Here is a 22,980-nt window from a genome sequence, read left to right as displayed (position 1 = left end):
TTCAGTCCATGTTCGGGACTGGCACCAGGTACATTTTTAACTGGGGAATATTGTGGCATTAGAATGGTGTTTAAGGTTTATGTGTGAAGGCGCAATCCTGGTTGAGTGAATATTGGAAACTGGTGGTGGAAACGTGCCAGTGGGCTGCATGTTATTTTCTTGTTTGGATTTTTTTGTTTAGTTGGTTGGGTTGTTTAGTTTTGGTTTTGTTTTTCCTACAGAAGCTGTACCGAGAAACTTACAGGAACTTGTCTCAAAGTGAAACACACAGGCTCTGGTAACTTCACAACTCTGGCTCTAGGTATAAGCAAAAAATGTAAGTGGTTTTGACATGCTTCTTGTCTGACTGTTTTCATCATGTGTCAATGTCTTTGTAGCGTCATCATCCATAATTACTCAACCAGATCAATTTTTATAATTAAAAAAATTATGAAAAAATAATTATACATTGTCAGTTGGCTTTTTAGATAGCAATACACAAATTACACTGAGTTCCCAGGATTCTTTGTTAAAGCTCACTAAAACTTGCAATACCAGTCTGTGAGAAAGTATGGCACCTCAAACACCACCTTACAGTAGAACTCAACATCTCACAAGAATTAATTATCTTTTCCCAAAGTGTTCAGATGTAGTGAGTGTAATTTCAAATGCATACATCTGCTAATGTTGACCTGCAAGTAACTCTTGTTGTTAATATTAACTCATTTTCTAAATATGTGAAGAAAACAATCTTCACATTTTTCCTCCATCTCTCCTTTCTTTATCAGCACAGCAAAAATGATAGAATAGTAAAAAACCCAAGTATTTTCCTATTGTATAAAATTCCTTCTCATTTTTCATTCAAGTCTTCCAAGAGCTTGGATTTTTTTGGTGGTATTATAAACATTCCTGTGACTTTTAAAGGTACTTTTCTCTTGACCACACATAGTTTTGTTTTTTAAGTAGATACAAACTTTAAAAATATGATGGTAGGATGTGTTTTCTGTTCCAGAGGTTTGGCAGGGATTAGTCCATGACAAACTTTGTTTATTTACAGGACAGAGTAAGTGTTTGTTTAACTGCTAATGGATGTAAGCATTTGCAAGGATGATGGCACCTGGCTCAAGATTCTGTATACACCTCTGAGAGCAAGGGTTTTGCCCACAGTGAGTTTTACTGAGGGTATTGCCTTCTACTTGAATGAAAATCTTGTGTCAGCTTTATTTCCGTGAAATAACTAGCTGCCAGCCATAGGAGAAGAACACTGAAAAACAGTTTTCTGGCAAACTTCTCTAGGGTTGAATATGTGCCATAGAATCATAGAATTGGCTGGGTTGGAAGGGACCTCAGAGATCATCAAGTCCAACCCTTGATCCACTACCGCTGCAGTTACCAGACCATGGCACTGAGTGCCACATCCAGTCTCTTTTTAAATATCTCCAGGGACGGAGAATCCACCACTTCCCGGGGCAGCCCATTCCAATGCTTGATCACCCTCTCTGTAAAGAAATTCTTTCTAATGTCCAACCTAAACCTCCCCCGGCACAACTTGAGACCGTGCCCTCTTGTCTTGCTGAGAGTTGCCTGGGAAAAGACACCAACCCCCCCCTGGCTACAGCCTCCTTTCAGGGAGTTGTAGAGAGTGATGAGGTCTCCCCTGAGCCTCCTCTTCTCCAGGCTGAACAGCCCCAGCTCCCTCAGCCTCTCCTCATAGGATCTGTGCTCAAGTCCCTTCACCAGCCTGGTTGCCCTCTTTGGACCTGCTCCAGGACCTCAATACCCTTCCTAAACTGAGGGGCCCAGAACTGGACACAGTACTCAAGGTGTGGCCTCACCAGGGCTGAGTACAGGGGCAGAATCACTTCCTTGGACCTGCTGGCCACGCTGTTCCTGATACAGGCCAGGATGCTATTGGCCTTCTTGGCCACCTGGGCACACTGTTGGCTCATGTTCAGCTTCCTGCCAATGCAGACTCCCAGGTCCCTCTCTGTCTGGCTGCTCTCAGCCACTCTGTGCCCAGCCTGGAGCTCCCCATGGGGTTGTTGTGGCCAAAGTGCAGGACCCGGCACTTGGCCTTGTTGAACCTCATCCCATTGGAATCAGCCCAACTCTCCAGTCTGTCCAGGTCCCTCTGCAGAGCCCTCCTGCCTTCCAGCTGATCGACACTCCCCCCAGCTTAGTGTCATCTGCAAACTTGCTGATGATGGACTCAATCCCCTCATCTAAATCATCAATAAAGATATTAAACAGACCTGGGCCCAACACTGATCCCTGGGGGACACCACTGGTGACCGGCCGCCAACTGGATGCAGCACCATTCAGCACCACTCTCTGGGCCCAGCCCTCCAGCCAGTTCCTAACCCAGCACAGAGTGCCCCTGTCCAAGCTGTGGGCTGACAGCTTTTTCAGGAGAATGCTGTGGGAGATGGTGTCAAAGGCCTTGCTGAAGTCCAGGTAGACCACATCCACAGCCTTCCCCTCATCCACCAGGTGGGTCACCTGATCATCAAAGGAGATCAGGTTGGTCAGACAGGACCTGCCCTTCCTAAACTCGTGCTGGCTGGGTCTGATCCCCTGTCCCTCCTGTAGGTTCTGTGTGATTACACTGAGGATGATCTGTTCCATAACCCTGCCAGGCACTGAGGTCAGGCTGAGGGGCCTGTAGTTTTCCGGGTACTCCTTCCAGCCCTTTTTGTGGATTGGCGTGACATTCGCCAACTTCCAATCATCTGGGATGTCCCCAGTGAGCCAGGACTGTTGGTAGATGATAGAGAGAGGCTTGGCGAGCTCTTCTGCCAGCTCTCTCACCACCCTTGGGTGGATCCCATAGACTTGTGGGGATCCAAGCAGCTCAGTAGGTCACTGACTGTTTCCTTCTGGATTACAGGGGGGCTGTTCAGGTTCTTGTCACTTTTTATAAGCTCCAGAAGCCAGCTGTCCTCAGGATAACCTGTCTTTCTGTTGAAAACTGAGGCAAAGAAGGTGTTAAATACCTCAGCCTTTTCTTCATCTTTGACAACTATATTCCCACCTGTGTCCAGTAAAGGATGGATGTTTTCCTTGCCCCTCCTTTTGCCATTGATGAATTTGTAGAAGGACTTTTTGTTATCCTTCACAGAGGTGGCGAGATTCAGTTCAAGTTGTGCCTTGACACTGAATGATTGACACTATGGGGTCTTTGAGTGCCAGGGCTTTACACATAAGTTCTGCTTACTCTTATACTATCATTATCTGTGCAGACGTTCACCTATGGTTCATGAGTGGTTATTATGAGCTATTCACACACCCTACCTCACAAGCTGATAGTCTATGCCTATTTGTCCACATGCCAAAAGCTTAATGTGAATAGGCCAAATGTTTCTGCTGGTTTTCTAACTTAATTACAATGCATGCCTACAAATATGTGCATAATGTTGTCTGCAATGAAAATATTCTCTGTCATAAAAATACAGTGAATGGCAGCACCAAGCAAGGAAGTTAAGGGAGCTAGAAACAGGGAAGCTGATGCACAAAATGACAACCCTGTGTAGAGAACACAGGTTTGTAGAGGATGCATTTGGACTCATTTATTGCCTGCAATCTGAGAAGGCAGTAAGTTTTCTTATATCTTCTTTTCCTCTCTACCTCTTTCATCTGGCTCTATATTTTTCCCTGTGTCAGTTGTTAAAATCTGCTTGTACTCGACCCTTTCTATGGTTGGACTTTGTTTCATGGATCCAAAACAAAAATAAATTTTAATGTTACCTCGGACCACAACATTTGGCATAGTCTGCAGGATCCGCAAAACAAAGGGGTGCAGCTGCTGTAACAGGGGAGTGAAAGCTGAACCCAGCCACATCGAGGCTCCTCACAAGAGTGAAGGAGTTTAGAAAGCAAGGAGGTTCTGCATGGTCTTCTGCAAGCTGTTCACCAGCCTTGAGTTGATGTTCTAGTGTAAGGGATAAAACCACTGTGGGTCTGTTTTCCTTGGGGGGGGTGTGTGTGTATGGGGGTGAAGCTTTCCTGAATCTGTCTGGGTGCAGGTAGATCTAGACGACCACTTCTGGCAACTGTGCCAGGGTCACCAGATTACCGAAATTGTGTCGACAGATTTGTCTGTGCCAGGGTGCTACTGGTCAGTGGAAGTGTGTGTTAAAAGTCCATGCCAGGGGTGAAAACTGTTCTGGCAGACACTTGTGTGTGTTTTTGTATAAATGGATAGCTTTCCTTCGTTAGAGGGGTTCTTAAAAAAGTTCAAGTCTAAACCATCGCCTCAGGGAAAATTATGGGCCCTGGAAAATTGGTCAAACCCCTCTGCGCTGGTAGAATGCACAATACTGTTGCAATCACAGGCAAAAATAAGAATTGGCAAAGGTAAAGCAGTGATTTGTGCAGTACTGGGTGCTGCAGTATTGGCCGCAGAGGAGGAGGTTCTCATCCTTAGGGGAAAATTAGCAGCTCTTCAAGCTGCTCACTCAGAAGCCTTCAATACTGCTTTGAAAGAGGTTGATTCTCTCTGTAAGGAGATGGAGGCTTTTAAAACTGACCACGAGGAGCTCATTCTTCTCTGCAGGGAGGCAGAGGCTGACAAGGTTGCACAGGAAGAGGCTGTAGCTCTCCACGTGGTGCTGGCAGGCCTTAAACATAAGTTAGAGAAAGGGCATAATATGTCTGAAACTGCCACTACAGTCGGGGAGGTGCCAGATCACGCCCCTGTTAAAGTAAAAAGTGACGTTGATAGTACATACCTGTTGGAGGAATTAAAAGATTTTAAACAACAAATCGATAAATTAGAACTATGTCAACCCTCCAAACTTTGCCCTCTTTTTAAGACCGAATATACTTATGAGGATGATGAGGATAATCACCCATGTGTCTTAACAAACGAGATTCCTTTCTCTGTGCTTGAGCTGACTAAACTCCACAGGGAATTTGGCAGGACCCAGAAAGAATCCAAGACAGAGTATGCGTAGCATGTGTCCTTGTCAGGAGGAGATGAGATTCTCCTTACTGAACAGGAATCTGGAGTCTTCTGGCGACCTGGTGGCTTTCTAAACACAGGAGATAAGCATGCTCCTTGGTCCTTGACTCAGCAGGTTGCCTACTGGGCCGGTGAGCTCAGCCCATTAGAGCAGGGGGACCCTTTGGCCATTAAAGGGGGTGGATCAGTTGGTAGAAAGTGTGCAAAAGGCTGCTTGTCTACAAATAATGAATGACCGTAAGCTGGATATGAGATACTCATCCCCCATGTTGCTGCCAGTGGATCCAGAACAGATGACCCTGGCTGTGGGACTGGATGAAAGATTTGGACTTGGGGAGTTAATGTTACCTTGGACTGTAAGAACTTGGATTAGTCAGTTTGAATTTTTCTATAATGATTTGAATGTGAAGCAATTATACACTTCTGTTTCATATTCCAGAAGGAAGCGAATTGTGCTAGAAATGGTCTGTAGAATTGATGTTTGGGAGAGACACAAGTTTCTCTCAGTGTGCCTGGTTGATTCAGTTGAACTGGAAGATCTATCTAGAAAATTAAATTCAAAAATTTATCAACAGTTTCCCAAATTATCAATGAATTCTTATTTAGTACCTTGCAACTTCAAAGCTTCTAGATCAAAATAGTTCAATAGCTTGAAAGAGGGAAAAACAATGCCCTAAGTTCACAGTCTTCAGCAAAATGATTTCCTGGTTTTACTGTAGTGTATTTATCTGAGAAAGTTGAAACTACTGACTATAAACATGAAAGACTGTAAGACCTCCTTAACCCCATGATGATTCTTCAAGTTGTGACAGTTGCTTTTTTATTATTATTACTATTTTCGGAATGAATTCAGCAAAAAAATCTGGTTTTCTACTATCTTATATTAATGACAAAAAATATGACAGCCTTGAAAAATTTGGGGAGAATATTTTAAAGTTTTGTTATCTTTGTATGGTACCAAGATTTTATGATTAACGTAATGCTGCAGCATGGAGAAATGCAGACTTGGTATAACAGCAAAAAAATTATTAGTTTTATATAGAAGCTCTGCTTCCCCTTTGGCCATAAACAATACTTAAAATTTACCTGTTATTAAACTTAGTCTGACCTGTGTTCTTCCTACAGCATACTTAGAGTATGTGCACCCTTTATACAGTTTCATTAAGATACTTGTTTGAAAACAGGGGAGATGTGCAGCACAAGCAAATATGGCTATCCATAGCTTTCCTGTGGTCCAGAAACCTCAGGAAGGATGCAACTGTACTATGTAAAGCTAACAGTATGGAAAATGTTGCCATATTTCATTTCCATATGGAATTAACTTCAGTAATTAAAGCACTACTGAAACTCAGAGTTGTCTCATATCAAATTCAGCAATAAAGTGCAACTAAAACTATAAAGCAGTAACAGACCAGGGCACCTGAGGCTGGTGTAGACATCAGCCATTAAGTCAGCAGACTAATATGAGGAACAAAGGTAGAAAGACGAATGCAGAAAGTAACCTTTTACTTTCAGCTACAACTAGTATTTTTGCAGATGTAAATTCCAGAGTAAACTATCAAAGATCTTTTTAAGGTTATGTTTCATAACACAAGAAACATTATCTAAGCAAAGAAACTGCATATCCCACACTGCATTGTCAGGTTATTAAGCTGGAGTTTTATCCATCAGCAGTAACTTCTAAGTGTCAGAGGACACAGCTATTCAAATACTTGCATTGCTTCTTTGTTTCCAGAGAAGCAGCAGGTAGCTCCTGGACTTTACAGCCATCCTGGCTGCTGTGTTATCGGGTAGTTTCCAGTCCTCTGACACCAGTTCTCCTCCGTCTAAGTCACGCGTGCCATCCGTTTCCCACGCCGTCAAAAAAAAGGGAAAAAAAAGAGACATCATTCCTGCTTGGGAAGGAAGGATGAAGCGTGCCGCCCTCATCTGCTGAACCGTTTGCTGAAAGTGACGGAGCTTTCGCTTTGGCTTTCCTGAAAGCCCTCATCTTCCAGGAATACAGAAGCCACCCGGGCGGATCCCTGCCCGCTTCTAGGGCCGCCGTTCCTTCCGACCCTGGGGAGCTCCGGTGGGACTTCCCGGCACGGCCTCCGCCGATGAGACCGCAGTGGGGGCGGCCAAACAAAACCCGGGACGGGGCCGAGATGGGGGATGAGTGGACCGAGGTGGAACGCAAGGTAGGGGCAGAACCGGGGTGAGGGTGGGCCGGGAGGGTCTCTGCCCCACGGGTCCGCCGTCTGCGAGGGTGGGAGCGGGTGTCTGACCGCATCCCGTCCGCGGCCGGGCAGAAGGAGGAGGCAGCTGGTGCCGGAGCTCAGCCCCGGAGAAGGGCTCGAACAGTCGGCCTCGCACTGCTGCCGTGCGACCTTGGTACCGTGCCTGCGGTCAGTGCTCTGGGATCCGGTCAGGTTTTGCTTAGGATAGGCACAGCTTGAGTTAGTTGTCAGGAAACTCTGCTGCAGAATACGGGTAAACCAAACAAACTAAAACCCCCCGCTAACTGCAGTATGTAACTATACTGTGAGCTGTGTGTGTAAAGCAACAACAACTAACTCCCCCCCACCCCTCCAAAAAAAAAAAAAAAGCCACCCCAAAATCAAAAAAAAACCAAAAATCAACCACAAAACCCAAACAAACAAAAAAATCCCCGACCTGCCTAGTCTTTTATTTACGACTAAATACTTACGTGGAAGATAAAAGAAGAAAACAAAAACCCATGACCTCTAGACACGCAACGAAAAAGAGGAAACTAAATAACACTGACAGCTAGCTACATCGATGGCTTCTGTGGTCTCACAGTCACTATTTTACAAGTTTGTTTCAGTTTTTTTGGGCGGGTGTGTGTGTGTGTGTGTGTGTGTGTGTGTGTGTGTGTGTGTGTGTGTGTTTTCGGGTTTTTTTGTTGGTTTTTGTTTGGTCGGTTGGGGTTTTTTTTGAGCACTGGAATCAGTGGAAATTAAGCTTCATCAGTCTGAGCTATTGCTATACACCCCCTCAGCCTACTAAGGTAGTGGGTGAACATACACTAGAACATATGTTTTAAGTTGTATTTTGTGCTGGTGACCAGGTTACCCTGTTGTGATCCATAAGTTAATGTGAGTACAGCCTTTGCTTTCCGATAATTTTTTTTAGTTGGTTTTGTTTTGTTTTTCTGTGGTCTTGAATGACTTCTAGAATCAGGGAAGAGATTTTTTGCCAAGCTAATGCATATGGTTAACAACTCTTTTTGCACTACATAGTGCCTTCATTATGCTCAAGTCTTGGGGAGAGAATGAATATGTGTTCTTACTAGAGGAAGGTAGGCAATGTTTTCCCATTATTCCTATTTAGAAGCTTTGCAAACTGAGTAAGTTGTGTAGAAATTTCCAGGCACTATCAGCAGTTGTTTGGCACAGCAGCACAGAGATCCTGAGTTTGTATAGGTGGATGGCTTCCTTCTTAATGGTGCTTTAAGGACTTGTTGTCCTGTATGGCTTTGATCAGATGGCATCTTACAGTGCCTGTGGTATTTTGTGTGCTAATTTTCCATACATTTTTGTTTCTGGCTACAGTGAACCACTGTTAGCAACGGAGAATTCCCTAGTGGGAAATTTTTCAATAATGGGGAAATTTCTTGAAAAAAGTAGGTGGTGGTACAGCAAGATTTAAGTTGTGTCTTGAGAAGTGTGGGGCAATAGTTTTGTTCCATACAGCAGCAATACTGAAGAGCATTTTGCACAGTGAATATCTTTTTGTGATTGTGAAACTGTGGTTTCTGTATATGTCAGAAGCCAGCAGGAGGAAAGAAGCAGCATTGTAGATTCTGCAAGAAAAAGTTTGAGAAGATTGCTGCTTTGGCAAAGACCTCTGATTGGCATTTAGGTCTTGAGTTATGTCAGCCAATCCAGCCAGAGGATCCTGCAGCTCAGGGTGAAGCAGGAGAAGGGTCTGTAATGATTATTGCAGTGAGCTTTTTATGTGCATCTGAATTTGACCTAGACCAACAATTTTTCCACAGTGGAAAAATCTTTCACAACAGCAGACTTTTGAATTCTTGAGGAACTCTGTAAGTGATACTCAAACTTCTTTTGTGTGTTTTAGGGATTGTTTTCCTGTACAGTGGGAGAAAGCCTGGAAGTTAAAGGTAAGCAATTGCCGGATACCAGCATGGGGCTCAGTACCAGAAAAGCTTTCTTCTTGTCATCCTTCTTACAGGTGTTAATCTGAAGACCTCTTCTGATGTTCATACTGACATCCAGTGAGGCAGACAGGTGGAGAAGAACTAAGTTCTATTTCTTCCACTGAACATATATAGAAAAGTCTTTAATTTTCCTCCTAGCTCTCTGCTGCGGTTTAGGGGAACAATTGGCAAGCTGTCAGTGTTTATTTACTAATTGGCAGATAGGGATAAAATATACATATATTGCCATAAGCAAAGACAAATGTTTAAAACAAGTAAAAGTTGATGTTTTTCCTAGATCCACAAAGGAAGCTTTCTGCCTGATCATCTACCAGAGTTAAAAGTGCGATTTTGTCATGTTTTCAGCTGCAGTATAATTCAGTGTCTTCTGTCCAGTTATTTCTGTGGAGTGACTACAAAATTTATTTTATAGTGCAAATTAAAGAATGAGCAGGTATTTATGGTTTTGTATTATTGTATCATTTTAGGTTCTAGATCATGGAAAAGCCCTTGATTTTGTATATATTTTTATTCTACTGGCATTTCTTAAATGGTAAGAAACTGAGCTGTAAGAAGTAGAACTGTTTAAGTGTATTTCATATAGAACATATTAAGTGTATGCATATGTAAGCACAGAAACATTAATTGCTTCATTTTGTGGTTTTTTATTTGTTTGCTGTTTTTTTGTTTGTGGTGTTTTTGTTTTGGTTTGGTTTGGGTTTTTTTGCAAGTGCTAGTGTTTGCTGTCTTTTCTATATATAATGTTTTAAATAAAAAGATCTTAGCGTGCTGTTTTATTAAACTAGGTATGTGTCTTTAATATGTGTGCTGCCAGGTTGAAAGCCCTGTTTGCAGTACACATTGTTTCAGACAGGGTACCATTTCCATCACACAAAAAAGTTTTACTGGCCAATGCCAGTAAATTTACTTGCCAGTGTCAAGATAGGAGATAGTCAGGTGTTCTTTACCATGTGTGTAAAAGCAGCTGGCATGTGTATAAACAGAATATTCCCATTTGAAGGCACCAACAATTGCTTGTTACAGTGTCAATGTTCTGAAAGCAACAGCTGTGGGGCTGTGCACACACATTTGTCTCTCTTTAGTACAGCATCACACTGCGTGTGTGTGCACAAAGCAGGTGTCTGCAGCTATAAAGAGCCCAGTTTATTTCAAATTTGGGCAAGTGTATGCAGAAATGTTCAGTTTCTCTAAACAAGACATACTTTTGGTTCTTCACATGTCCTGTGTGTATGGTAAGACATGACTTCAAATACTAGGCTTGTGCTTGGAAAATTAAGTTTTCTTCCAAATTTTGTTTTTCAGCTTTGTTCACGGTTGAGGCTCCCCGGTCTCTCTACACTGTGGAACATGGGAACAACGTGACCATGGAATGCACATTTCCAGTGCACGAGAAATTAGAGTTTAGAGATTTAAGCATCAGCTGGGAAAAAAAAGATGAACTCAGAAAGCACGTTTATGCACTTATCAAAGGAGTGGAAGACTTCAAAAGTCAGCACAGTGACTTTAAGGGAAGAATAAAGCTTCTGAAAGAGAATCTGAAATTGGGGCGGTCTGTCCTTCAGATCAGTGATGTGAAGCTCAGAGATGCAGGGTTTTATCGCTGTGTTATTGGCTATGGGGTAGCTGACTACAAGACAATCAGCCTGAAAGTGAAGGGTGAGCATACTTCTAAAAGTGGTTGAGCACTGTCTGGTAGTGTTACAAGATTTCAGTGGGGTCCCTGAAGTAAAATGTATTTGGGTTAGCATTTAAAGAAAACTCTGAAAAGAAAGTAGTCATCTCATGGCCCTTGCACAGCTGTGCAACTTCGTGGGGTTTTTGTCTGGGTTGAATTTGTGTTCTGTCCTTTATTTCCCATAGTGATATTGCAAAAGCCTTTTTGTCAGTGCAAAGATCAGAAGGATAATGCAATTTTCTAAATATCAGCATTCGAACTGTAATAAATCCAGTACCTCCAGTTGCCGTGGACAGACACAGTGGTGTCTGTCTTGAGTATTATTCAGCAAATCCAAGCTGGTGTATGTAAACTTGGTCCAGGGGCTAGGGATAAAGAAAAGGTGTCTTGCTAATATATGTTGTTTTTCTATCTTCCTACTAGTAGTAATTTTCTTCCATTTGTTTAGCTCCTTATAGAACTATTACCCAAGGAATAGTGAGCCAAGGAGGCAATGAATGGAAATTGATGTGTCAGTCAGAAGGATATCCACTAGCTGAAGTGATATGGCAAAACAAAGAATATGAAGATTTGACTTATAAGGCAAACACAAGTTATAAAACTGGAAGTGACCAGCTATATCGTGTGACAAGTACCCTTACAATCAAAAGTAGGGTTGGTGAGAATTTTTACTGTATATTCTGGAATAAAGAGCTTCAAGAAAATACATCTGCCATTTTACATATAGCAGGTAACATTTCTAAGTTCCACTTATGGTAATACACTTCAAAGCACTATGTCATTTTTTCTGAGTTGATTCAGCCATGATTCATTTCTCTTTCCTACCTAATTCTGAAAAGGAATACCTGTGTTGTTAAGTTTTGCTATTAGTGTACACTTCCCCTGTACTAACATCTTTGTCATGCATGTGTGTGTGGAGCTTGAGGACAGGAATTTTGTATGACCTACAGTTATGTGAAAATTGAGTCTGAGTGTTAAAAGAAGTTCCATTATTTGAAAAGCATATAGGTCGAGCCTAGAAATGAAATCTCCCATATAAATTAAACACACTTTCTGAAAATGTTCTGCTTTGCTGATGATAACTATCAATTAAATTTGGACAAGATGGACTTTTCCTGCCACTACAGCCTTTACTTCAAGAATATTTAAATCTCACAAACTGTACACAGATTTATTTTTTTTCCTCATACAGTCTGGACTGAAGGAAGATGCATGAACGGAGAAGACCGATATAGTTTCTCATTAGAGCTTTTAGCTGGTCACCACCCCCACTGCTTTTGCTCTTTGTTAATCTTTTAATTTCTGCATTGTACCCTAATATGTTTGCACAAGCTTTCAATCAGTCTTGAGACTTGATCCAGCTGAGAAATAATAAATCTGTTAATCAGATTGTTACTTGGAAATTTCTCTGGTCCTGTTCACCACACAGCCTGTGCTGGCACACTTTTTGGGGGTGACAAGGGATAGGAACAGACAACTGGGAGTCAGAAAGCCAAATCATCCTTTCAGCATCTGGTGAACTGACAAGTTTGGTTTTAACAAGAAATGCCTCTGGGATTCAGGGGAGCCAACTGTCCTTTGCACTCAGCTTTACCAGATGGAAGGGACTCTCTGTTCCCTTCCTCACTGAGTGCTCTCCTGTAGTCCTAACAGAAAGCTAAGCAAGATGTAAAACCTTGTACATTTGTGACAAGCAGGATTTGTGACTGTCACTGTCACTATCACTATCACTATAGGTGTTTATGCAATTATGTAAACTCCTCTCCTTGTTTTTCTTGAAGATTCAATTGATGGTGTTCTGTGGACTGAGAGCAGACGCTTTGTTGGAGCAATTCTCATTGTGACTGTACTCCTTGGATCAGTGTTTCTGTTTATGATCTGCATAAGAAAAGGTATTTAAGTTATTTATTTTAGTGTATCTCAGTTGCTATTAGTCTGTTTTGTTAATTCATCCTCGTTGAGGTGGAATGAGATAATAAAAGTCTGCCAAAGATCTTTCATCCTGAAAGCTCTAAATTTTTTTACAACATTCTTTATTTCTTTGTTGTAGTCAAATACTAGAAAGTTAGCAGAGTGGAACAGGTGGTCAGCCCCTCACAGACCCTTTACCCTTGTATCTCTATTGATTATTCATATAGGTGATTCTGCAGAGCAGTAAAGTTGGTGTCTAATCTATTCGAACATCTAAGTACAGCTTATGCACACTGCAAGTGGAAGTTGCCTATTCTATGTCCTGCCTTTTGATTGGAGACCAGAATGCTAGGAGTGCAGACAGGGCACTGGAGGTCTTTCAGGTTTTTTTTTTCTTTTTTTTTTTTTCCCACCTTCTCTGAATGCTGAGTGCATGTTTTTTGGGTTTTGTTGTTTTTTTTTTTTTTAGAGATCTAATTAGCATGAATTCTTGATATATCTTTATTCTAGTTAAAACACCGGAAAAATAGTGGACTACATATGAAGTGAGACAGCCAAGCTTTTGAGTCTGAAAGATTTTTTTTTTACAGGAAGGAATACTCCCACTGTTTCTTCATACCACTTGACTAATTTCCTGGCTGTTTTGAGCTTTTTCAGTTCACTTCACTGAGCTGAATTGGACATCTTTGGCACCACAGCATGTGGAAAAGCAAAAACATTGCTGGTAATTTGTTTTTACTTGCTAGCTGACCAAAGAAAAAAATAGAATAAATCATTTCCAGAAAAAAATATGTTTTGTCCCCAGATTAAAAAGAATGAAAATGTGTGGAGCCTGTTGTTTTTACTGAAATTTAAGTGCTGGGGGTTTTTTTCTGTGGTTAGTTGGTTGGTTGAGGGTTTTTTTCCTTGGAGAGAAGGTAGGTGTGTTTGAAGATTTTATGTTCAGTGGTATTTTTTATGCTTCATCTTAACAGACACAATCAAGTCATGAATATCTCAAAATGTTTATAGGACTCTTTTGAAAATATCAAAAGGAAATTGGTTTTGCTGGACAGTTTGATTTTGCCTAAAACTCTTAATCTGTATAACAATTTGTATTTTTTTTTTTTTTCTGCTGATAGTTTTTTGGTTTTTTGTTTTGTTTTTTGTTTTTTTTTTGTCAAGTTGTCTCCAGAGAAGAAGAAGAGGCATTGAAGATTATGTAGTACTCTTAGCTTATAGTACTCTATCATAGTACTCTAGCAGGACTATGTAAATTAGTACTGGAAGTGCTCCAAAAAACCTCGATAAGACAGTTAACTAAATGGCCATCTTGTAGTGAAATGAGGCAACCAGGTGCCACTAATTGCCAGGTAGAGGGCATGAGCTTGTGTTAAACCCACCTGTGCCTGATTAGGGCGGGCCCCTACTGCGCATGAGCAGGATTAGGGGGCCAATAAAGCTCACACCTGAGGAAGCCAGGGAGGAGGCTACCCACTTTTTTTTTTTTTTTTACTACTTCTGAGGGCACCGCGCTAACCTGACTGGGCCATTGGAGCTTTGTCTCAGCACCGCACTAACTTGGTTGCGCCACTCGAGCTCTTCACCTTTGGGGTGAGGCTCGACCCCACGGCCTCAGCATTGCTCGGGTTTGCAGTATGGGCGCGCTAGCCGGCTGCGCCACCTGAGCCTCACCCTAACGGTGAAGAGCTCGAGTGGCGCAACCAACCTGGTGCGGTGCTGAGACAAAGCTCCAGTGGCCCAGTCAGGTTAGCGCGGTGCCCTCAGAAGTATTAAAAAAAAAACAAGTGAGTAGCCTCCTCCCTGGCTTCCTCAGGTGTGAGCTTTATTGGCCCCCTAATCCTGCTCATGCGCAGTAGGGGCCCGCCCTAATCAGGCACAGGTGGGTTTAACACAAGCTCATGCCCACTACCTGGCAATTAGTGCCACCTGGTTGCCTCATTTCACTACACCTTCTAAATTTTTTTTTTTTTTTTTTTTTTTTTTTTTTTTTGTAGGAGCAGTAGATATGTGTACCTAGTATGAAACTCTGCAGGAACTAATGCAAAGGCTAGCTGTACTGTCTTTTCAAGTGGTATCTCAAAAGCTTCCACAGTGAGATGTATACTTTCAAAGGCAAAACTTTCTGCCAGCTCTTTTCCACAGTGCAAACAGAAAGAGAGCTAATTTTTGTCTGGAAATTACACAAAGCCATCTATAAGCAAACTCTGAGTTCCATTAAGTAAATATAAGGTATAACTAAATGTAGATATTCAGTGCTCTTGTCACAAGCTCAGCTCCTGAATTGGTGCTGTGGGAACTTCTCCTAGGAGAAGTATTAATGAGCTTAACAGATGATGCTAACATAGTGCAGAATGACTGTAGATAACCCTGCATGGATAAGAATGCTCTGTTACTAAGAATATGATAGGAATAGGAGCAGAACATGAAAGTGGAAGAAGGGACAGCAAACTCCTTGACTTCTCAGAAGATTTCCATTTGGGGATTTCAGTGGAGGTCAGAAGTTTCCTAGCTTGCTTGACTTACAATTATTGGTTGTATGTGTATATCATAATATATATACATGACATGATGTATGATTATCATGGTTGTGAAACTACAAGTTGATTCAGAAGCAAAAGTAGTAGCAACAAGTTCTTCTTTTAAAATTGAGACAGTCTCAGATGACCAAACAAATGATGATTGCAGGAACCAACTTCCCTGTAATATGGGCTTTTTCCTCTCAAAAGCACTGAGAAGGTGATCCCCTTCTTGTTGCCCAAAATATTAAAATTTTGGATGAAAAATAGCTTGGAAAACTATTTGAACAAGTATTTTTTCAGTGATGTTAGCATCTAGTAAATGAGGAGAAGAAACTGGAAGACAGCTGACAGACTGGGAGCACTGAAGAATAACTTTTATGGTCTCTGAAGAAATAGTGTTTTGGATAATATTGTGTGCATTTCCCACTACTGTGCCTAAGCCCTCACTGGATCTAAGTTAAATCTTTTTAATTTTTTATCTCTTACTTTCTTTCAGCTAGAGCTAATAAGGATGACAGAACACTTGTGGCCACCTCATCAACAGGAAGTATGTACATATGAGCTATGTCTATCACTGTGGTTCTTGTGGAAATAATTGCTTGAGAATTTACTTGGTAATGATGATAACTCTATACAAATTTACATTCAATATTTGTTTTGCTTTCTATTTGTTATCTAAAACCTATAAATTGCGATCTTTCATTACTATGTCAACTTCTTAAAGTGTGATAGAAAAATACTTGTTTCAGGAGCAGGCGCAGTCCTTATATGCACAAGACATATAAGTAGTGTCCTGTGTTTGGAAAGTCTGAGATAGGATGGGACATGCTCTTTGAAACATATACCTCAAGATGGAAGCACATCTTGGTGTGCAGACTCTGTGCTGCAATTTGATCCATGTTTGCATGGCCCTGTGTTTTCTCTAGTAATATACTGGGAGGACTGGGGAGGAATATAAGACTGTTGTCTGAGAATGCAGAGAGGCAACTAGGAAAGTCAAAGCCTCCTTGGAATTAAACCTTGCAAGAGAGGTGAAGGACAACAGGAAGGGCTTCTTCAAATACACAGCAGATAAAACCAACACTAAAGGCAATATAGGCCCAGTGCTGAATGAGGTGGGTGCCCTGGTGACCGAGGATACAAAGAAGGCAGAATTGCTAAACACCTTCTTTGCCTCTTGTACACTGCTGGAGGATCCTCAGGAGCCTAAGGGAGGTTAGGGTAAAGGGTGAGTTTGCTTTGGTTTTATGGGTTAAGGATCAGTTAATGAGGCTGGACATCCATAAATCCATGGGTCCTGATGGGATGCACCCATGGTTGCTGAGGGAACTGGTGGATGTCATTGCTGGGCCACTCTCCATCATCTTTGGTAAGTTGTTGGGAACAGGAGAGGTGCCTGAGGACTGGAGGTAAGCACATGTCTCTCCAGTCTTCAAGAAAGGCCAGAAAGAGGACCTGGGTAACTACAAACCGGTTGGCCTCATCTCTGTCTCTGGAAAGGCAATGGAACAACTCATTCTTGGTGCTGTCTCCAGGGACATAAAGGACAAGAGGGTTATCGGGATCAATCAGTGTGGTTTTACTAAGGGGAAGTCATGTCTGACCGACCTGAAAGCCTTCTATGAGGATGTAACCTGGTGGATGGATGATGGCAGAGCAGTAGACAGAGGTTATCTTGATTTCAGGAAGGTATTTGACACTGTCTCCCTCAGCATTCTTGGAGCTAAACTGAAGAAGTGTGGCCTGGATGATTGGGCAGTGAGGTGGATTGGGAGCTGGTTGAAAGGACAGAAGCCAGAGAGTTGTAGTCAATGGGATGGAGTCTAGCTGGAAGTCTCTTTCTAGTGGAGTCCCTCAAGGGTCAGTTCTGGGACCAGTGCTGTTCAATATATTTATTGATGACCTGGATGAGGGAGCCGAGTGTACTGTCAGCAAGTTTGCTGATGACACAAAACTGGGAGGAGTGTCTGACACCCCAGAAGGCTGTGCTGCCATTCAGAGGGACCTGGACAGGCTGGAGAGTTGAGCAGGGAGAAATTTAATGAATTACAACAAGGGCAAGTGTAAAGTCTTGTATCTGTGAAAGAACAACCCCAGGTACCAGTACAGGTTGGGGACTGAGCTGTTGGAGAGCAGCACAGGGGAAAGGGACGTTGGGGTGCTGGTGGATGGAAGGATCCATCCATGAGCCAACAATGTGCCCTGGTGGCCAAGAAGGCCAATGGCATCCTGGGGTGCATTAGGAGGGGGGTGGTTAGTTGGTTGAGAGAGGTTCTGCTCCCCCTCAGCTCTGCCCTGGTGGGGCACATCTGGAATATTGTGTCCAGTTCTGGGCCCCTCAGTTCCAGAAGGAGCAGGACCTTCCAGAAAGAGTCCAGCACAGAGCAACCAAGTGGAACATCTCCCTTGTGAGGGAAGGGAGCTGTGCCTCTTTCAGCTTGGAGGAGAATGAGGGGCGACCTCATTAATGTTTATATATATGTAGGGGGTGAGTGCCAGGAGGACAGAGCCAAGCTTTTCTCAGGAGTGACCAACAATAGCACAAGGGGCATATAAACTGGAGCACAGGTGGTTCCATGTAAATATAAGGAACAATTTTTTCACTGTGAGGGTGGCAGGGCACTGGCACAGGCTGCCCAGGGAGGTTGTGGAGTCTCCTTCCTTGGAGATATTCAAAACCCACCTGGACAGGTTCCTGTGTGACCTGATGTAGGTGACCCTGCTCTGGCAGGGGGGTTGGACCAGATGATCTTTTGAGGTCCTTTCCAACCCCTAACTTTCTGTGATTCTGTGATATTTTGCCTTTGAGGGTGTTTGCCACAACACTGAGGACATAGGATTTGGTCCTATTGAGTCACGTGAAGAAAGTTTAGCTTCTTAATAATGCCATTTTCCTCTTGTTGAGATACTGATACTGTTACTGGAAGGCCTGAGATAGAAAAGATTTATCACTATGAAAATATAAGATATGCTGTCTCTTATCTGTATGTATGTTCTTTTTTTAAAGAGCTGTCAAAAGATAATGAGACATATGACTACAGAGATGCTTGTTTTGAAGAGCAAGAGCTGAAATGTAAGTATAAATGATAACGGGAAAATGCTATGAGAATGCTCACATAAGAAGTCATCCATGAATGAGCCTTCATTCATGATTTGTGTATTGAGTCCCCTGTTTCAATAGACAGAGATTTCAAGAGAAGTACAAGCTCCTGTTCACTCTTACAAATCCAGCATCCTAACTCATTGTTTGCTGGAAGGCGTATATATATATACATATATATATATATATACATACACATATATATATATATATATATAAGAAAAAAATGGTTTCAAAACCAAAAGGAAATTCCATTCAGAGGAAAATGTGATCTGGAGACATGCAACAACCCAAAGGAGACCTTAACCCATCACAGCCACTCGAAAATCATTCAAACCATGAGCTTACGTGTCAGCAAAGCAAGAAAATAAATGAACAAGCATCTGATGTCTCTGAAGCATACTGTGTTATGGAACAGAAGAGGGAAATAAGGGTTTTTCTTTCCCATTCTTGCTGACTTCTAAAGTACTTTAATTACATACCAAATCCCTCCCTGCTGCATTTTAATAAACATAAACAAAAGTAAACCTGCTGCTTCTGTAGGTATAGATCTCCAAGTCAAAGGACTTAGGGCCTAGGGATACACTGCTATGGATTCCAACACATAAAACAGTGAATGTATTTAGAAGTCTTTAGAAGATTCTAAAAGAATGGGGGATCTCAGCCACAAGAATTTCACTGTATTTTCTAAAGACAGCTTCCCAGCAGTGTGTTTGACTGTATTTGGTCCCACAGTAATTTTCCTTTTCTGTTTGACATTTTAATTAATTTCATTTTAGAATGTTAATTCTGAAAATGAAGAAAAATTTTTGATATCTCCAAACATCGGGAAAGAATCCCACAACCATGAATTGTTCTGAGACTTCATTATTTTGTAGTTTGATCACTTTTTCATATAATTCTTCTTTTTACAGATATGCAAACTGAGAAGACGTAGAGAAAGCAGGCGTAGCCTGTTTGCTCTCTGATGAAGGTTTGACAGCACACGTCTTCTGTGTTCTGTATATTAAGGGGGATATCAGTTTGCTTTTTTATTATTATTATTCTGTGATGGCAATCATCTTCTGTATTGTCCTAAATCAAGAAAAGCTGCCATGAAATTTATGGTATTACAGCGTAAAAAGTCCTTGGATTCAGGCTTCTGTCTATGTGACTAGGTGTAGAAGAATTTATTTCAATATTCAGGTTTCTGTTTCCTCAAGTTTATGCACTTTCAAAACCACATTTCATTAAAAATATCTTCAAAGTAAAGCACTTCAGGTCTATGACCACCATGATTTTCATTGGTAGTCTGTGAATAAGGCATTTTCTGGGTTTTTTTATTCCCCACCTGAATTGTAAGTTCTCTGTAGAGATTTTACTTTCCAGCTTGTGAAAAGTATTTTTAAAGTATTAAAGTATTTAAAGTATTTTTCAATACTTTAATCCTCATAAAAGATCCGGATGCAACAAGACAAGACGACATACAGGGAGGGCATTTTCAGCCCTTACTGTAGATGTTAAGATACCAGATACAATTAATCCTGATGCTGTAACTCTTTTGGCACCTGTGGTTTGGAAAGTATTAGATAACATGGAGCTTCTTGATATCTTTCTCTGAAAAGAGTTTATGGTATTAAATTTCCTTGTGGTATAGCTGGTATTTCTTGGTTACTACTCCTTACTCTTCTGATGTACCGTCTGGGGATAACGCAACTCTGGGCATTTGGGAAGAACCCTTAATTTGGACTGCCTTTTTGCTCAGCTTGAGAAGAAAGAGAACCTTCTCACTTCTAGGACATGAAATACATCCTCATGTGATTACATCGGAAATGCTGAAAGAACATGCTCCTGGGTGCCATTTCTTAAGTTACTGCTAACATTTTGCTAGTTACGTATCTTTTTTTGTGTCATACACAGACGAAAATTATGTATTACAATGCTATTCTTTTTTTTTTTTTTTTTTTTTTTTAATAAAATACATTTTGATCTTCTTGTGTTTTTCCTGCTCTTTTTGACTGGTCAATAAGTAGCGTTAGTGCTACTTACACTTTTCCTGGAAAAATCAGGTATCTAATATTTGGTGTCTACACTCATGTTATCTCTAATCATGCCTCCCACAAAAAAGGGATAATGGAGATCTGGAAATGCACTGGGCTCAGGTATTATTTTTCAGTTTAAAATAAATGGATCTGCTGTGCCATCCTAGGGGTGTGTATGCAGCCCTCAGCCCAGAGCTTCACTGCTGATAGTATTTGATGTAGATGAAGTAAATTTGTGTTTAAGATACATGTCGACAAACTGTCCAACATACTAGGATAGAGAAGTGCATCTTGTAACCATAATAACATTGGTTGGTCTAAGTTAAGTAAAATAGTTACTATAAAGTGATTTAATTTAATTTTCCTTAATTTGTTGCAGACCTTGCATATTCTGATACCGATTCTTGGTGTTTGATTCACCAAGGTTTCCATGTGAACTTGAACATGCCCTCTTGCTTCCCAACATGCTTTTTTGGGGCCACAGTCCAGGTGTCATTCAATGGAAATCTTTTATTTAATCCTAGATTGTAATAGTGGCTTTGTAAATACTAAAGGCCAGATATTTTTCCTTTTTTTTTTTTTTTTATCAGGAAAATCACTGACTTTCCTCAACACACAGAGGGAGCTTCTTATGACCACATAAATCCCCTTCCAGAACCATCTGATTTCTGCTTTCTCTTTGACACTGAAACAGATGTTTGCCTAATAAAGTAAAAGTGAAAATTTTGTTCCTTTTAGTTACTATCAGCTGTTGCCAGGCAGTGCTATAAGTGTGTGCTTAGTGACACAGAGCTGGAGTCAATGTCTTTATCAAACGCCACTGGATCGCAGGAGCTGTTACATTTGCCTTTTCCCAGAAGAGGTAAGTTACTGTTCACAGTGCTGTGCATCAGATAAGTAAGAAAATGAAATTAGAAGATGCACATATATTTTTAAATTCTGTACCTGAACCCTCTTGTCCAAAATGCCAGTGCTTGAATTTCCTGAGTGGTTGATAGGAAGCCTAAAATTTTGCTGCTTCAATAAAAAAAAAGAAGGGTATGGGGTAGAGAACAGATGCTTTGAAAAAATGTCTTTCTAAATAAGCTCTACTTTATATTTCTCTAATATTCAAATCAGGACTTTGTTAATCTAATTTTAGTAATTTTATAAATTAGGCTTTTAAGATAAGCAGTCTCCTAGCTTCATTTTTATGAATGCTCCAATGACAGAGGGAGAATACACATACAATTGAAAATGTAGCACTATATATGAAGTTAAACATCATAGGTATAATAATCTGTTTTCTTCATTTAAGAATATTTGCATGCTTCTGTAGTGTTTTTTGATATCTGGAAAAATGAAATCCAGCAGAAAGCTAGAGTAGACTCAGATTCAGCAAACTGCATTTAGCTTCCTAATGGCCAAGCATTGTTAGATGCCCAAAAATGCTCAGAAAAGTCTAGTTCATGTGCACAGTCTAAATTTGCTTATTGGAATTTGAGTTCAGGAATAGAATGTTTGCAATCAATATGCAGGACTTTTCATGGAACAAGGTGCAGGATGTGTGTCCCTTTTGGCCCCAAAATTAACTTTAATATTCTTGAATGATATGTACCAATGCTGTGTAATCCAAACACAGCATTTGGTTTGATGGTTTGAGATAACCATCAAAATGGCAGAGATATCACGTGAGGAACTGTTGCTTTTGCTGATGTTAACAACAGGACTTCTGGTTTTACAGGATCTTCTCCCTGATTCCCTGTCTGCCTCTCCTTTAATCCTGCAATCTAGGTGACTGTCCCAGCCATGCCCCTGCCGGGTACTGCTGGGTTCATGAGATGCTCAAGACAGGTCACCAAGTCTTGGGCAGTTGCTCTGAGCTTTATGTCTTTGTTCCAAAACACATGAAGAAAAGCTACTGTAAAAAAAGAAAAGCTAGTCCGGATGGTGCTAGTGAAGTAACTTTGGGGTATCTTTTCTGTCAGGTGAGAAGAGAGTAAGGAAGACCTTTGTTCCTTCCAGAGGATGACTCAGTACTTGTGGGGAAATGAGACCCTTAGATGCAGGGGAAGTAGAAGTTCCCCAGTAAAGAAATATGGAAGCCCTGGATGGGGTAGGAGTGCTAATCAGAAGAGAAGGAATATAAAAAGTAACAAAACAAGGCCTCCCTGAGCATATTATGCAGGGGGAGCCTCCCGCTTAGTAGAACACTGGTGTTCTGCAAAGGCATTTGCTGTGAATTGAATCATAGAACGTCAGGTTGGAAGGAACCTCAAAGATCAGCTGGTCCAACCCTGCTATATATTACTGTTTATATGGTATGCCCCAGCATCCCATTGAGCTGAGACTTAAAGCTTTCCAAAGTGGAGAAATCTACCACTTCCTCTGAGAGACCATTCCAATGTCTGACTGTCCTATTATAAAAAACTTTCCCTGAAAATTTTCCATGACTAAAGCTGAGATATCCATCTGCTACAGTGGCAGAAGGTTATCTTCTGCCTTTCCCACAAAATGCCTATGGGCTCTGCATGACCTACACATAATTCTTATTTTTCTGCCTCTCTGTTTCTCTCTTTTTCTGTTTCAAGAGGATTAAAAAATCCTCTAAAAATATCAGTAATTACAAGAGGTATTTGCACAAATACTG

The 22,980-nt window shown here is 41.3% G+C and overlaps 1 protein-coding gene across 4 annotated transcripts; it reads left to right on the top strand.

Moving 5' to 3' along the window:
- Positions 1 to 107: 107 nt before the first annotated feature.
- On the top strand, positions 108 to 19,595 carry LOC139790332 (programmed cell death 1 ligand 1-like). 4 transcript variants are annotated; one of them, XM_071732022.1, is made up of 9 exons: positions 108 to 316; positions 9,137 to 9,192; positions 9,590 to 9,654; positions 10,425 to 10,778; positions 11,246 to 11,527; positions 12,579 to 12,689; positions 15,727 to 15,777; positions 18,238 to 18,303; positions 19,245 to 19,595. In XM_071732022.1, exons 3-9 carry the CDS (start codon positions 9,600 to 9,602, stop codon positions 19,265 to 19,267), a joined length of 942 nt encoding a protein of 313 aa, XP_071588123.1. In that variant the 5' UTR covers positions 108 to 316; positions 9,137 to 9,192; positions 9,590 to 9,599; the 3' UTR covers positions 19,268 to 19,595. The 4 variants fall into 4 exon arrangements, 3 of the variants coding, with proteins under 3 accessions (XP_071588123.1, XP_071588124.1, XP_071588125.1); XM_071732023.1 differs by lacking the exon at positions 9,137 to 9,192; XM_071732024.1 differs by lacking the exons at positions 9,137 to 9,192; positions 9,590 to 9,654.
- Positions 19,596 to 22,980: the final 3,385 nt, after the last annotated feature.

The sequence above is a fragment of the Heliangelus exortis genome, chromosome Z (genome assembly GCF_036169615.1).
Source record: "Heliangelus exortis chromosome Z, bHelExo1.hap1, whole genome shotgun sequence".
NCBI classification, from domain to species: domain Eukaryota; kingdom Metazoa; phylum Chordata; class Aves; order Apodiformes; family Trochilidae; genus Heliangelus; species Heliangelus exortis.
This window is presented reverse-complemented; position numbering and strand designations above follow the sequence as displayed.

What these genes read in the sequence shown, in the direction of transcription:
- LOC139790332 (XM_071732023.1), top strand. Translation starts at nt 9,600, where the DNA reads ATGGAAAAGCCCTTGATTTTGTATATATTTTTATTCTACTGGCATTTC. An exon ending in TGCCATTTTACATATAGCAG is followed by an intron (nt 11,528 to 12,578) that starts GTAACATTTCTA and finishes TTTTTCTTGAAG; the next exon opens with ATTCAATTGATGGTGTTCTG. An exon ending in GGCCACCTCATCAACAGGAA is followed by an intron (nt 15,778 to 18,237) that starts GTATGTACATAT and finishes CTTTTTTTAAAG; the next exon opens with AGCTGTCAAAAGATAATGAG.